Raw genomic sequence first — 16,530 nt, 5'->3', positions numbered from 1 at the left:
TTCCATTTCCTTTGCAAATTGAATAGATTGGGAACTGTTATGGACTTTTGCAGGAACCCAAACAACTCCAAAAAACAGTTCATTTTTGGGCAGCTGCAAGGGTGAAGATCCAAAACGCATTGTTCATATCTTACCCATGAGAATGATGGCCCCCTATTTTTTAATTTGTTGTGGTTATTTTTACTATTTTTACCATAACCGGCATTATACTGTAAAGAGTATTTTGGGGGTAACCAAATTATTATTTCTTTTTACTGAGCAACTCTGGACACAAAACTCAATCAACACAGCTGCTGTTCGAACAGCATTTGCTGGTGGTACAAAACCCAGGGGACAAGCAGCAGAGAATCCTGTCCTCAGATGACCACTGAAGCCAGTGAATTCAGCATCACTCCCAGTTGCAGGAGTGCAACTTCACTGGAAGGAATGACACTGTATTGATATTGCTGGCACATCTCAGGAGAGATTCAGGCCTGGAAAGAAAAGGTGCCTTTTTCATTGCTATCACAAGTAGCTGCTTTGGACACTTGTGTGACCACAGCGTATATCAGGAGTCATTCAGCTAATTCTGTGGAGTTGCTCCAGATTTGCACTGTGAGCTCTTCCCCTGGGATGCTCTGCTGAATCCCACCAGCCAGCTCCTTGCCTGAAAGCTGGGGTCACAGAACCAGTACCACAGCATGTTGCTGTGGAGCTGTCAGATGGACTCAGAGAGCTCTTCTCTTCCTCTTAGTCTGTTAAAAAGAGGACCTATGGGTAGGCATGTGGTTTTACTCAACCCCACATCCAATATGCCGGAGTTAAATTAAAGAAACACGTGAATTTTGAAACCTTCTTTTCCTCCTCACCTGCTCCCTCTGTTTCAAACAGAAAGGTGAAAAAGAGAAAGATATTATTCACAGTGAAAGACCTCAGAGAAAACAGAGAACATAGGTGCTTAATTTGTATGCAGGATAATGGGATCCTTCCTCAGAAAGCTTTGTCTCCTTAGAGACATTCACCTATGAATGGCCATGTGGTTGCTCAGCCCTAGGTCAGACCTTCTAATCTTGTCAGAGTGCACACTGAGAGTGAATAACATCATTCCCAGGGACTTGCCTCTTGTGACCTTAAAGGACCTCTTGGAGCCACAGCCCTTGCTGGAGTGTACCAGGGTGGATAATGAAGGACAAGCTGAATGAAGGGACAACTTTCACTCTAGTAAAGAGGCTGTATTTCCAAGCTGTTTTTCCCACCAGAAAGTTCTGTATGCTTTTCCCAAGGGAGTGGAGGTCTGACTGGAAACAAATTGATGGTATTGTTTGTTTTTGCAGGACAGGAATTTAGAGTGCAATACCACATTTTACCCTTAAAGGGAGATGTTTCACCCTGATTTAGCTGCATATACATGTCACTTTTTGGCAGGCCAAGGGGCACACAGGGGAAGGGTAGTCACCCTCTCCTGTGGGAGTTCTCTGAAGATCTGTGAAGCTTTTGGGGAGAAAGGAGGACAGAAAGAGACCAGGAGGATTGGAGTGAATATTCAGGAAGCGTGAAATAACCCCACCATTACAGCACATTTTTTTCCCCATTTTTTATTTTCTCCAAAGTAGCAAGGAATAGTGAATCATCACATGATCATTATGTTAATGAAAGGCTGAGCATAAATATGCAGTAGCTGACTGGAATGGAATCTCATTTGTGTGAGGGGAGCAGACATTGTAGCATTTCAGAATGGATATGTCAATCAGTTTTAGGTTTCCTAGTCACCGAGATTAGCTATGAACAAAGTTGGAGTTTGTTTTGGTACTAATGGAGGCATTGAAATCTCTGGAGACCATTTCTTTGTGAATATGAAATCCTAAATGCAGTATTTAAGATGCCTTGCCAACAGCAGGGAACACTGCCCACTAGAACCTTTTCTGAAGGTCTGAGCTCAGAATCACCCATGGCCCCAGGTAAGAACATAAGGTAGGATGGGGAGCTACACATCTGTGCTGAAGCACAGAGATCCTCAGTGGAAGGGCACTGCTTGAGTTGTAGTACCAGCTGGGTTATGAGCATCTGGCCCCATGGGAGCTGCAGGGCCACTTCTGTATTTACTGACATGTAGTTTTTCATCTATCTGCTTAGTCCCGGGTTTTCACTTCCATATCTTATGAGGTGGTTGGCAAAATTAAAAAAAAAAGAGGATGAAGGGCCAAAGCAAGGGCCAAGGGTGTCCACTGGGTGGGAGCTGATGTAGGTCAAGTGTCCACTGGGTGGGAGCTGATGTAGGTCAAGTGCTCTCCAGCAGAAGCTCCTACAGTGTCACAGAAAAACAAGGAGGGATATGTGTGCATGTGTGTATACATGCATGTATGAATACAGAAATGAAGTATCGACAGAGAGAAAATGGATAATTACAGGGTCTAAAAGGAAAGCAAACTGAAAACCTAGCTACTGTTGATCTGAAATGAACCAACATACTTAAATGACAAACGGAAACAATAATCTTAATCAATTGGAAAGAATATGCAGGAACGAGAGAAAGGGGATTATTTCCTGATACTCAGTGTGATTTCTTATCAGAAATACTCTGCTGGTTGTAAAGAGCACCAGAGCAGACTTTGCTGGTAACTTGCAAAATGAGATGAACACACAGTCTGGTTGATGCTTGCTTAGTACATGAATTCTTTCCCAAAAATGCAGCAGGCTGTTTGGAATTCTGAGAGTCAGTTAACAGACTCCATTAAAAGAGGATTTCCTGAGCAGAACTTTCACGAGGGACAGTTTCATTGGAAAACAGAATCAAGTCAAATGACATTTACACAGCACTGTGACTCTTGGCATACCTTCTCACAGCACACTGGGGGGATTCAGATATATCCTGGGAAATCTTACAAAGCTACAATAATTGATGGTGCCAAATGGCAATAATGAAGATTCTGTTATGCTGGGATACAGTTTAGCCATAACAGCAATCAGAGAACCTAGGAGAACCTAACAGAGAAGGAATAAAGCAAATGATGCAGCTGCTTGAAACTTCTGATAGGCTGTGGGATAACAGTGTGTGTTTACATACTATCTATCAGCTCTCATCCATTGGTGGATTAATTCTGAGACACAGGCTCCCTGCAGTTCACCTATCAGTCACTGTAATGAGTCACTGCTGCAGGGAGTTGCACAAGTCCCCCCTGTACTCCACCAAATCTTCTTGCAGGCAGGGAGCAAGGAGAGGAGATTTTCAGCTACCAGTCTTTTCCAAAGGTGTGCTCAGATCTGAAGAGGTCTCCTATCTCTTTCTACTCGTTCCATAAGAAAACAAGGCCAATTTATAAAAAAAGACAGATGCTGAATAACGTTGATATTTTCCTTTATCCTCTCTCACTGTTTCATGCTCTCAAAATTCCTGCATGAAGATGTCAGTGAAAGCAGACAGACCCTTGGGGTCTGAGGGCCCTAAAAAGCCTTTTTTGTGCTCTCCACACGTAACCCACAGATAATCAACATGTTTTGAAGACAGACCTGGGGCAGTCTTTACCATATTTGTTCTATGAACTGGGAATTCCCACTTCTAAACATTACAACTCAGATGATTCCACCAGAATTACATTTTCAATATGGTCCCATGAGCCTCTCATACCCATCAATGTGGAGGCACAGTTATCTCACATCTTTGTATATTTATTTTCCTGTAGTAGTATGGCCAGTAGTATGTAAGCACTCAACAACACGGGAGGTTTGAAGTGCACTGTTGTGGTCATGATCACAAGCCCTCCAAAGGCTGGGATGGAATCATCACAGTGTAGAAGCATCTCTTATTGTTGAGAAAAATTATATTTCAAGACAACAGTCAGGGAAGGTCTAAGGAAATGCTAACAGCAAAACTTGCTGAAACTGGATGATTCAAGTAGCTGACTCTGATGTCATTCTTGGTCTGGATTGCTCTTAGCTGCCTTTGAAGGGAGGGTGAGAAATGCCTCAGAACAATAATGTCAAAAGCCTCCATGGCATAAATGCGTGAAAATGGAGGCAGATAAAGCTCTCTTATCAGTGTTGCTGGCCACAAAAAACCCCAAACACCCAAACCCAACAAAACCACACTTGACTTTCCTACAGGTATGTTGTGGCACAGTAATACCTTCTGAGGAGTTGGGTCATTTCTTTCAGGAGCAATCATTTTTTTCACTGCAATCATTCAACAATCACTGCCCTGCAGTCAGAAATCAGACTTGTTCACAGCAAAGAGAAATAAGCTCAACACTGGTCTTACTGGAAAGACTGAAAAGTGAATGTGATGGCTAGCTATATCTGAATAGATCATTTATAACAAAACGGATTCTGTAAGAATTTTGCTGTCAAATCCCATTAGGAGAAAGCTGTAAATACTCAAAGACTTTGCAAGGTCTGGAAAAAATAGGTCTTAGAGAGAATGAACAAATAGCTTGTGAAGGCAATAAACCAGATCATCAGCTTGAAACAGTGTTAAGAAAAGAACAAAAGGATGGGCCTTGCTATCTAAATCTGTCTTCTAAAGTAGGACTGACATTTCAGCTTGGGGGAGAATGATTCAAAATGATTCAAAAGAACATAACCGATGTCTTCCAGTGAAGAAACACTTTCTGTGTGAGAAGATGAGATGGGGCAGGTAATGAGGGAATTCTGAATACAGGGCTGGATTTGGAACAGTTTCTCTTGTCTCTGTACGCACTATGGGAAAAGGCTCTGACATGGTTGCCGCATGGTGAGTTGGATACTCACTGGAAGAAAAACACAGTCTTCCAGAAACAGGCTGTTAGGTATGGCTGGTAGGTTTTTTAATAGTTTATTTTTTTGTTTAAGTTGCCTCCATTTTTGGAATAGGCTTGATTTTATATGTATTGGAGCATTTAGTAAGATAATGTTTTCTTCCATATTGTCAATCCATCAAACTCAACATTTCAAAAGTGGATGTTTACTCTAATTTACTTCCTTGGGGAAGAAGGAGTATAGAGAACTAAAGTCTCTAAATCATAGAAAAGCCGGGTGGACAGAGTAGAGAAATCAGCTCCTAGCTTTAATTGCAGTGACCATCTGGCAGTGGAGGTGTCATTTCCTAACACAACGAACAGTTCTTACCAGAGGCCGTATCACAGCCTGTTAGCTGGCATCATTCTTACACAAAAAGAAGATTCACATCTGTGAGAACTTTTAGCCCTTTAAAATATCCTCACATAAAGTGATAGGGGGTTCGGATTTTTCTTGGGAGAGTGAGAACAAGTCACTTTTCCCTTCAGTTGTTTCCTTCACATGCTGCTGCTGACGTTGTCTCTGCTGTTGTGAATGAGACCCCAAGAGCACCATCCCACTGGGCTTTTAACACTGTGTGAATAATTTTCTGCATTAAATAATTAAGCATAATAGCTAATTCAGTACTTCCCACACTGTTGCTCTGTGCAGTCATATCATTATTTTTGATCATTTATAATGGCATTAAAACCCTCAAGTGCCAGACTGAAAATAAATCTGTCACAATGTTGCAGTAATAGGCAAATTCTCGGGGTAGGTTTGCTGTGAAGGAAATGGTCCTTTCTCATTGAACACCTTCTGCAGTTTCTTTGACAGTTTTTTTCTGGATTCTCCATTGATCCTCCAGAAGGCTGCAGGATTCATGTCACTTTGGCTGATGTGTGTTAGAAATGTCATGCATTCTATGCAGTAATATTTAGAGGAGCTATTTGTGTGCAAGGAACTGGTGGCTTCTTCCTCCAAGAAGAACATCCTGCAGTTAAACAATGAATGTAACTTGGGAAGCACAGATCAAATAGTGTTTTTATCCCTCACCGATTGCTTCTACCATGACACCAGGCTTTTCCATAAAGTTTGTTCTGTTCAAGTATTTCATTCTTGGTCTCTTCTTTGAGGACAGCAATTAAGAAGCTGGCTGGGATCGATACTGCTAGTGCCCTTCTATGACAGATTTTCCAGGAAGAAATTGGAAAGAGACTACTATACTTCATGCAGGATGTCAACTAGAGTTCAGTAGGAAAACTTTGATCCTTTCTGACCCAGAGATATGAAAGACCTGAACAAGAGGTATGAGCTAGGCTTTACTGCAACCTTCCACCATCTGCATGGTTCCTTCTGTTACATTCACCTACCAAAAGCTTTCACACTGTAAGAATTGTTCAGGTGGAGTCACGCCTGTGCCACAGAATCATAGAATCATAGAATGGCCTGGGTTGAGAAGGACCACAATGATCATCAAGTTTCAACCTCCCTGCTGTGTGCATAGTCGCCAACCAGCAGACCAGGCTGCCCAGAGCCACATCCAGCCTGGCCTTGAATGCCTCCAGAGATGGGGCATCCACAACCTCTCTGGACAACCATCAGCATATTCACAATAGGAAAACCTTATTCTGGCACTACTTTGCTTTACTTTGAAGTGTTGGGAATGACCAGACTTCCTCTCTCACACAAACTCAGGAACCCGTGAGGAACTCAGTGAAATGTAGAAGTATCAAAGAGGATTTGCTGTACTTTCACATGATGGAGAAGGTAGTTTTTTTTCTTGCTGACACTTTTTGAAACTGTTACTAAAATGACCTAAACCTCAAGTGTTCTCCTCCAGGTCTTCGTTTTCCTTACTAAACTGGAGGATTTGCTTTTTAAAGCTCTACACTACATCAGGTTTACTGTTCAGCTTACTAGGTCAGTACAGTAAAACAGGATGCAGTTCCTCTTTCTCTTTAATGTCACTTCTATGTCATACGTCTGCAGCAGACTCCTGAATATCTTCACTCTAAGACCTGGAATAACAACAGCCATGTTTTGGCTCTGGACTAGTGGGATGCTCTTCCAAATTCTGCAGCTAAGTCTGAAAGCCAGCCTTATATGGCTGAGAGTGGCATGGACTGCTGCAAAAGACTTGGTTACTTTCATAGCCTCTCCTTTTCCCTTCTTTCTCTTAGATAAATGGACAGATGGAAATTCTCTCAATTCAAGCAAGCAGAATTGAGAAGCAGGTCTACCTGATGACCCTCTGTTCTTACCCACTAAATGAATATAAGGTAGGGATGACCTTACCTTCTAAGTACACAATAATTGTAGAATCATGGCATCATAGAATGGTTTGGGTTGGAAGGGACCTTTAAGATGACCTAGTTCCAACCTCCCTGCTATAGGCAGGGACACCTCCCTCTAGACCAGGTTGCTCAAAGCCCCATCCAGCCTGGCCTTGAATGCTCCCAGGAAGGGGACATCCAAAACCTTACTGGGCAACCTGTGCCAGTGTCTCACTACCCTCACAGTAAAGAATTTCTTCGTAATATCTAGTCTAAAATTATTGTATTTTACTTTATTACAGTTTTATTATTTATGTTTATATTCTATTTTATATTATAAAATTATTATTACAAATATTTCTTGACTTTACATCAAGGTCATCTAACCATGTTGTTTTAACATAGAATACTTTCAGTACTTGCTTTTGCAGAAAAGACTTAGAAAAGATTATCTTCCTCCCAGACCTGGAGACATGAAAGGCTTCACATGACACATATGCTATGCAAAATGCATGAAAATCCTGGCAGACAAGTAATCAGAGTGAAGAGAAAGCAGAGGAGTAACAAGGGATTGAGATTTTTCCCTTTTCTAGTGTATATCCAAAACCCTTGGGCCTGAATCAGCAGTTTTATGAGAGCCTCAGACTGAATGCATACACTCAGTGCAGTGTCTGGCCATGCACTTGAGAAATGTGAGGGATTTCTACTCATATGGCTGCAGGGCTTGTTGAAGCAGTTGACAGCAATTTCAGCTAGCTACTGGCGATACAAAAGATACAGTGGAATATTCAGTTTCTTCATTCTTCACCCAGAAATAGGAGATAGGGTGAAAAAGGAAAGCATTTCTAGGGAAATGTGCTGATGTTAACCTTTTGCAACAGAGATGAGATTATTTCAGAGAAGTGGGGGAATGCATTGCACCCAAATTTTACTGCAAGCTGTTTTGATAAAACAGTGCACAGGAAGGCTCTTGTGGCTGAGATATACTGATGTGTTTGAACATGGAGGCCTGGGATGTCTGCCAGGGAACTTCAATAAAATGTTGAAGCACGAAAAAATGTTCATTAGCTTAAAAGCCATGCATTTTAATTCCCTTCTTCATTTTTTAGAAACAACTTCTTATGCTTATTTTTCCTTTCAGTCCTCTTTCTGTTCTTTTCCTTGCATCCATTTTGTCCAATTATTTAATACTTTCCTTTCTCTGGATCTTGGGTTTGTGTTTTTCTTTCCTCCTTAAGGAATATTCTGTCCTTTCCATTCTCCATAATCTATGTACAACTTTTCCTCACATCAAGGTTCGGTTTCCCTCTTGTTTTCTTCCCAAACATAATTCTTCCTATTCATATTGTTCTCTCACATTCTTTAATTCACATGCTATTACCTGGCTATTTCTAGTTTTCTCCATGCTACTTCTTACCCAGCATAATCATCTGAGATAACTCTTTCTGTTGAACCAAGTATATTTTTTTCCCCAGCTACAGCTCCTGAAACATATCCACTTTCTCTTCCCTTCTTTTGCCTTTTTACACACTTGTTCCCATCAAATGCAAAGTGATGGTTGCAGATTGCACTTCCTATTGCACCTGGTAGATGCATCAGTCAGCAAACACTCCATGTCTCCACTCAAATGCTGCCCCCACCCAAATTAGAAAGGATGGCACTGCAGCTGAGGAGATGAAACTATTAGAAACCAATTATTTATGTTAAGAAGCTGCCAAAGGCGGCAAAGGAGGAAATCTACAAATAGTCTTTCGATTGTGTAGCCCAGGTCCTTGAAAAGGAGGCAGCTGCCTGCACCATGGGCTCTGCAGGGCACTGGCTCTGAGGCTGTGGACATCCTGACAGAAATCAGGGCTTTATTCTACCTACACATTTACACAACCTACACTACAAATTTATACCACTATTCTTCATCCTAGCCCATGGGATTTTTAACCAAATATGATTCCTCTGTTTGTTAGATGGACCTGCAGCTGTGGGCAAAAGACCACTCTACTGTAACCAGGTTTACTAACTTTTTTGTACTGATGCAGAACATCTTTGTCATCTCTGTATAAGCTGGAGAAATAAAATACTGTGATGAATGATGCCAGAGTAGCATTCTAAGTTACAGAGGTATTTCTGAAGTACTAGAATGAAGAAATACAAAAAGCATTAGATTTCCAAAACTAACTGATCTTGTTTCAGTGGTGCAGGCGATAGATTGGATATAAATTTCAATTGTTTGTGAAAATGCTGAAGCCTCTTTCCTGAGCAAGAAATGACTGATCATCATCATGGTGAGAAAGAAGAATGCAAATAGTATGAAGCAGGCAGTGTGAGTTCAATAGAGACTGCCCAGAGATCTGTTTATTGGCATAAACATACCAAAAATGAAGTAGTAAAAAGGGAACAAAACCAGATGAGTCATTTTGCAGGTTTGAGAAGAGATATCACTGCATCAAATGCAGGATAAATGCTGAGTGATAGTGCTTAAAGAGGAATTAAGAGGGTAAATATAAATACATCAGGGGAGAAAGAAACACTAAGGACAGGTAGATCCATCAGTAAATGCAGCCTAAAAAATAACTATGGGTGATACTGGTGACATCCACTACCCAGAGGGTCATAGCCCTTCCTGGGATCATATAGGATTTTATTCCTGGTACTGTGGAACTTGTTTGAAACGGTGCACAGAAGCCATTAAAGAATGGCAAGAATTCAGAGCAAAGTAGCAGTGATAAATGAAGGACCGAACCATCTCTCTGAGGCAGATGGATCATGACTTGCTGCTCTACATCCATAAACACTCAGAGGAGAAAGGTGCTGTCAGTGCTTGGCAAAGGGAATAGGCTTGTGATCTGTAGTCCTTCTGATAGTCATAATTCCTCAAAGGAAATCCCCAGCATTCCCACAGACCTGGATTTGACAAAATATATGATCACGTGCTTTACTTTATGCATGGGAGTAGTTCTGTTGACCTATCTGCCATACTTTGAGATGGCAGACAGTGATAGAAAATTCACAACTCTCCAATTAACAGGTCCTGATCTAGCTAATAAGAAGACACGTAAAACGTTTCCTGAAATGAATACTAGATGTTGTTCATCAGTAAAATAACTTATTCCAGGGGGCTGGAAAGATCTGAAATTCCTGGAGGAGAATCCATCCCCACATTAGCAGGTTTTGCAGAGCAGTTGGCCTTCATGGACTGCTTCTTGTGGGGACTTCTCTATGATATGAGAATAGTGGTAACTGTTTGCAGACAAGACAGCATGGCTCCTCTCATTCCCTTTAATAGCTTTCTCTAGAAAATGCACGATGTAGCAGCAGTTTTTCTGTGCTGAAACTGGAAAACAACCCAACAGATGGTCTGGAGAATTTATAAAATTAGAAAAACAAAGCAGCAAAAGACATTGGCTCAACAGCACTACTTCTAGACTGTCTCTCTCTTTGACGCAGCTAGTCTTGAAGCAGTTTATGAGCTTCAGCCAAGACAAACACTCAGGTCCATTAGGAATTTTGCTTCGGAGCAGCACATTAATGCTCCGTAAAGAGATGCAGCGCATGTAGTGGATGTTTTCATTATCAGCAATCCTAATCATCCCAAATCTTTCTTGCTCACTGTTAGCATACCCTCCTGCCAAGACTGCATCAAGCACAGATGAGCTGTCTTATACAGTGCTTATATTTATCCTGCAGGAAAAATAAACCCTGAGAGAATGGAACCTCTCCTCCAGACAGTGCAACATACAGAAACACATGGGCTCTCAGAGGTCTTGTACCTGCCCAGGAGGCACTACTTGTACCCACAGATGGTTTCTACAGCTAACACAGTCCTCTCCTCTACAGCCTCCCCAGAGACTATGACCAAAACACTGATCCCTTGAGATGGCCAACAAAAAAGAATCATACCAGGGAGCTTCCTGACCATATCAACCAATCTCAAAAGTAACAGTATGTTTAGTTATGGTAAATCTCTGATCTAACACAAGGACTAGTTGTAGAGATGAATTATCCTCACTGATTCTTTGCAGTCAGGCAGATCTGTGATCCTACTTAGTGTGCATTTACATTTTTTCACTTTTATTACCAAGAGTGAAAATAAGTGGGACAAATCTCCTCACAGAATAAGAGTGAAGAACTAAAAACTGGATATGGTAAAAAAAAAATCTGTTTAGTCAGAGACTGCCAACTCTTCCATTATTGCACTGGTAATATATAGGTAGCATTAGAGTGGCAAAAATCTTTACTTCAAATAATAATGTGCCACATCACTGTCTGCAGCAGGAATTCTGTGTCTTAGGAATTTCAGCCTTCTCTCCAAAGCTGCTCTGCATGGCCATGTCCCCAAGGTGACTTTTGTACGGAGCTGGGTGGTAGCAGCTCTGATCATCCCAGAGACTTCCCCCAGTTCCATTAACAATTCTCTCCAGAGAAGCTACAAATAAATAACACCTTGTTCTAGTTTGCACAGATGGAGAAAGATGTGATGCTGTATTGCTGCTGCAGACCATTCATTCCAAGATGAGAGCTCTGTGGTAGCTGTTTTGAAGTTACAAATCAGCTATTGCACTGCTTACTGTAGCTGAAGGTTAGCTGCAGCATCCGCTGCTGGATTAAGCACTGCAAAATTGGAGAAACTACAGTGAAATAGTGAATTTTACCACCTTCAGTTGTGTGCTCAGTTCTGTTCTGCCACTTTCTCCTGGGGGTTGCCACCAAGGTGAGGACACAACACCTTCAGTTACCTAAGTTTCTTGCTTTCTTGCTGTCAACCTTACTAATGACAAGCTCACATTTCCTCTATTTTAGAGAACACATCAGATAGAAAAGAATGATGTTGGAGAACAAAATCAAATGAGACAAAGCATTTTAAACAAAGGTTGTTTTGTGTTTCATTGCTCTGAAAATGGCATCAAATTCTGCATTCTAAAATTGCTGTTTCCTATCTGGGAAACACTAATATCACTTTGCATCTCATGTCTTTGTCTGGAAAACTGTTGGTAGTGAATAAGAGATGGTGGCTGTGCTGTTCCCCCCAGTGACACAGTGAAATCCTTTTGGACTTTTTCAGCTCGTGTTAGTGGGAATAACCTCCACCTGCAAATGTAGATTGGTTGCTTTTATATCGTTCATTAAAGGAGAACACAAGATTGGGCCAAGCAGAGGCTGGAACTAACAGTTTTCTCCATGGTGAAAGACTCCTACACAAGAACATACTCTTGTCAAGTTCAAGTTCAATTCCAAGTGTGCAGCTTAAAGATGAACAGACTATGCTACCCAGTGTTGGACCACATCGGTCCAAATGGTCTTCTAGGAGAGGTGGTTTCTTTCTTTGAGTTGCAGGTTCAGTCAACATGGAACACAGAATGAAGGTTAAATCTTTGTACCGGACTAACACTGACAAGTTGCACAGAGCATTTTGATATTTCCAAATTTGAGTCACTGAATTCAACATTACCTGGTGAGAGTACAATGCTAGAGGCAAGTCATTTTGCTATACTAGTGGTTTTTATGAGTTGATTCCTGTTCTTATTCCCTCTAAGTTCTGTGGTTCCATTTTTAATAATATTGTTTATTTTCCTGAAAGGTTTAATTACACTATCAGTTTAAGACAGTTTAATTAGATAGATTTGAACTGCTTTTGGCATACAGTCCAAACTGGGATTTTAAACAAATTTATTACTTTCTATGGCTATTCCTTCAGGATGGGCAGGGCCAAGTCTAAACTTGGTGCCTGATGTTTAGTCATGATGTCTTTATTAATATTCTACTATTCTGGCCACAAGGAAGCCTTCTTTTATATTCTCACTTCTACTACACTGTAGTAGCTGGGAATTTAGATCAGAAATTACAGAATCATGGAAAACTGGGCTGAGAGAAATCCTGTAAAACTAGTCTATTGCCTTGCCCCATGGTAGACTGTACATTCCTAAACTGCTTCTAAGAAAAGGTTCATTTAACTTAATCTTAAAACTTCAAATGATGGAGATTCCATAATCTCTCTGGGGAATGTCTTACAGTGTTTTTCTGTCTTGAGGACGGGTTTGCCCTCAGCTTTATTCTTTGTTGTACAGCAAAACTTGGAAAGGAGATTCAATACAGGAAAGTAAGACACAGGAAGTAGAAAGGACTTGCAACATCAACAAATCCAGCTCCTTACTGTTAGGGGCAACCATGCCAGATAAAACCTTTCCTGCATACATACAGAGCTCAAGAGTTGAACTGACTGGAATTCTTCCCCAAATGCTCAAAACAAATTCTGCCAGAGAACCTCATCTTTCTCAAAGTTAAGAATCTCCCATAAAGTAGAACCATGAAATCAAAAGAGAGTTACAAAGTCTGTGAGATACACTTCTGGGTATATTACATGCAGATAAAAATTTTACAAAGTGCCGAAAGATTTGGTGGCAAAATCTCAAAAGTGAAAGGTAGATCCCTCCTGAGAATTGAAATTCCTTCTGTTACAGATGATGATGCTTCTAAATTTCCCAACGTAGTGTTTGAGATCTCATGAAATAACAGACCTTCACCAGGACAGCATGAGATGATCCTAACCTTCAAGAGAAGTACGTCTAAGAAAGGAGCATGATACTGGGTTCAGGAAGCAAACAAACATTGTGACTCTTCTAAAAAAATTCCTGGAAAAAGCATTCCTTGAAGAAGGAGAGAGGCCAGGTGGACTTAATGTCAACACAGAAATAACAAGAGAAAGTTATACTGAATTCAGTAGAATGGGAGAACAATGTTTCTGAGCTGAGGATGAAGATGTTAAGACCTGGGAGAAGGGTGTAACTTCAGTGAAACCCTACATGTTTAACATGATGGACATCTTAGTCATAACTGGTGCCTCAGACAGCATTTGCCAACCCCCGTGTATTAAAGCATTCTTCAAGATGCAATTCCATGTGCTAACGTACTGTTGAAAATATATAAAAAAAGGCATGAGATGCCTGTCTGTGTTTAGGTATCTTCATTTCTCTCCTTATGATGATCCACTGAATTTAAACCCTAAAAAAAGACTCAACTAATTTTGAATTATGAAGGTTGATCTGAAAGGAATGCCTCCTATTTTATTATGTTGGCCCACGACTTTAGAGGTGGATGTTGGTGGTATGGCAGTGGAAGTCAGGCCTTCTCACAAATATTCCATTACATTTTGTTGCTGTGTGACAGATGGTAGCTGAGGGGCAGTCTGACAAAATGGTGTCTGATATGGAAGCGTGCTTGAAGAAAAGCTGTGTAATTAAATGCCTTCACCCAGAAAAAAACGCACCCATTGACATTCATCAATGCTTGCTGAATGTTTATGGAGCCCAAACAGTGGATGTTGGCACGGTGAGGTGGTGGGTGGTGCATTTCAGCAGTGGCAACAGTGTCAGAAGGTCACCTCTGCTGGTGTAGATTTTTATGAGTGCTGCATTCAGGCTCTTGTCCATTACTGGTGAAAATGCATAGCTAATAATGGTGACTTTTTTTGCAAAACAGTCTTTTGTAGCTGAGAATTTTCTCTATCAACTGGCATTATTGTCCTCTTTGTATCTGTTATAGTTTCCATGAAAATAAATAGGAGTCATTAATTTCAGAGTGATCTACATATGTGAAGTCAGAAACTTTGTCCTTGTCCCACAGCAGCTGTGACAACTTACTTGGAAAAGTTTGTATCTTACTCTATGATACAGCTATACTAGCAGAATGTCATGGCCCATTGGATTGGACAACACCTTCAGACAGCACCTGCTGAGGTACTGATTACTATCAATGAAGTCTTAAATTCCAAACTAAATTAAGCCGAACTAGCACTGAACCACAGTCTTCCCAGAAGAAACATTTTTTTTCCAAGGTTCATAACTCAAAATGAGTCATACTTGATTAACTTTACATGGGCCAGGAGACTAATCATGGGATGCTATTTTAATTCCATTTTAGCAAAGTCACAGCAAGCATCAGAATGACGTTCAGCATGGAATATATTATAGCCTTGACATAGTATCACCACTATACCATAATGAAAACAGAACTAGGAACCTTCTCTATTAGCAGAAGTTGCTGTTTTTTCTTATTTTCTTATTATTATGTTTTAATATTTGGCATGTCTACTCTCCAGTGACAAAGTTATTAAATACATGTGAGACTCCAATCCAGAGAGCAACTGTCCTGCTCAGTTCTTGGTGGGGTAATAAATCAGAGAGTTTCACCTCCTCCTTCTCCTCACAGCTGCCCCGCACACATGCACACACACACAGAGGCCAGGAAACTCTACACCTATAGCACCTACCTTGGGTTTGAAGGCAATTAACTTCAGGACCATCTCGACAGTGAAGAGGCCAGTGAAAAGCATGTTGAGGATGTTCATGGCTTCCTTGAACATGCAGCTCTGACCGTAGTGCTGAAAAACATCATCCCGGCAGCAGTGAGGAATGGACATACCAGCTAGTCATGTACATGCATGGCTACTGCTAATCTTCCTCCATATCAGAGTTCTTGAAAGGAAATCCCAGTATGCCCCATTAAAAAAAAAAAATTATAATTCCCATCTTCCTTCAAACATAAGCATTTCCATACCTCTAGCCATTTTTGCCATCTGACTCTGAATCTCATCTCTTTTTAAAAATGTCACACTTATCATTCCAATGGAGGGCTCATTATAAATCTGCATAATGGTACAAGGCAGTTTGCAGTTGTGTTTATCTCACCTTTTTCTAAGACTTGGATCACTTTTTTTGTTTGATTGCTGTTGCATTGTGAAGTTTCACTGCGCAGTTCATAATGATACCAAGCCATTCCTCAAGTAATTGCACTTAATTCAGAACTCTACAAATATATGAGCAGCTCAAATCATATTTTTCCAAAATACATTATCTTGCATTTGTCAATTTTGAATTAAATTTGCAATCATGCTGGCTATTCACTTAACTTTATTAAGATCTTATGAAGTTACTCTCTGTCATCTATTGATAAATTCATATACTATCTCCTGCAGATTTTGCCACCTCACTTTTCATATCCCTATTCCCAGATCTTTACTCTTGGGACTGATTGCCTTGCTCAAAGGTTGTCTTTCAGTGCATCTTCCTCTGTTGTTGCTTAATTTTGATAATTTTAACAACTTGGGCTGAATTCTCATATTCTGCAATAGCTCAGGGTGACTTTTTTTGAAAGGAGCTTCTGTTAAAATAATTCAGCTGCTGATGAAGGACAGGCCAGGGAAAAGTACATTGTTGAGGCGTTTTCAGAATTTATTGTGACATTTCCCTTGTGAGATTCTAGTATCCTTAGGACTTAAAAACTTGGAATTTTACTGGAATGCAGCTTTTGTGTCAGCTGTTCCTTACGAAGTTTGACAAAATATGACCATAAGCTTTTGAAAAACTTCCTTAGGATGAGTATAGGCTTCCTAGAATCTCCGGAGATGCTGTCCTGTCTGCGGGCTCACAAACATATCACAGCTTCTAGCTCCATCTGCCCTTTGTGTGAACTAATGTTACAGCAGCTGAGCATGCTCCAGAACTTGAGAATAAACATGATAGTCCTCTGTTGCTTC

At 40.7% G+C, this 16,530-nt stretch overlaps 1 protein-coding gene across 40 annotated transcripts in view; it reads right to left on the bottom strand.

Annotated features, from left to right (window-relative positions):
* CACNA1C (calcium voltage-gated channel subunit alpha1 C) overlaps positions 1-16,530 on the bottom strand; it is a 473,299-nt gene that overhangs the window by 57,631 nt on the left and 399,138 nt on the right. For all 40 annotated transcript variants that reach the window (XM_085230299.1, XM_085230338.1, XM_085230100.1 and 37 more), the window contains one exon: positions 15,265-15,375. In XM_085230299.1, the coding sequence (XP_085086425.1) occupies positions 15,265-15,375 (111 nt within the window). The remainder of the gene's footprint in view (positions 1-15,264; positions 15,376-16,530) is intronic.

This window comes from Meleagris gallopavo, chromosome 1 (genome assembly GCF_905368555.1).
Source record: "Meleagris gallopavo chromosome 1, MGAL_WU_HG_1.1, whole genome shotgun sequence".
Classification (NCBI taxonomy): domain Eukaryota; kingdom Metazoa; phylum Chordata; class Aves; order Galliformes; family Phasianidae; genus Meleagris; species Meleagris gallopavo.
The sequence above is the reverse complement of the archived record's forward strand: the minus strand, read 5'-3'. Positions and strand labels throughout refer to the sequence as shown.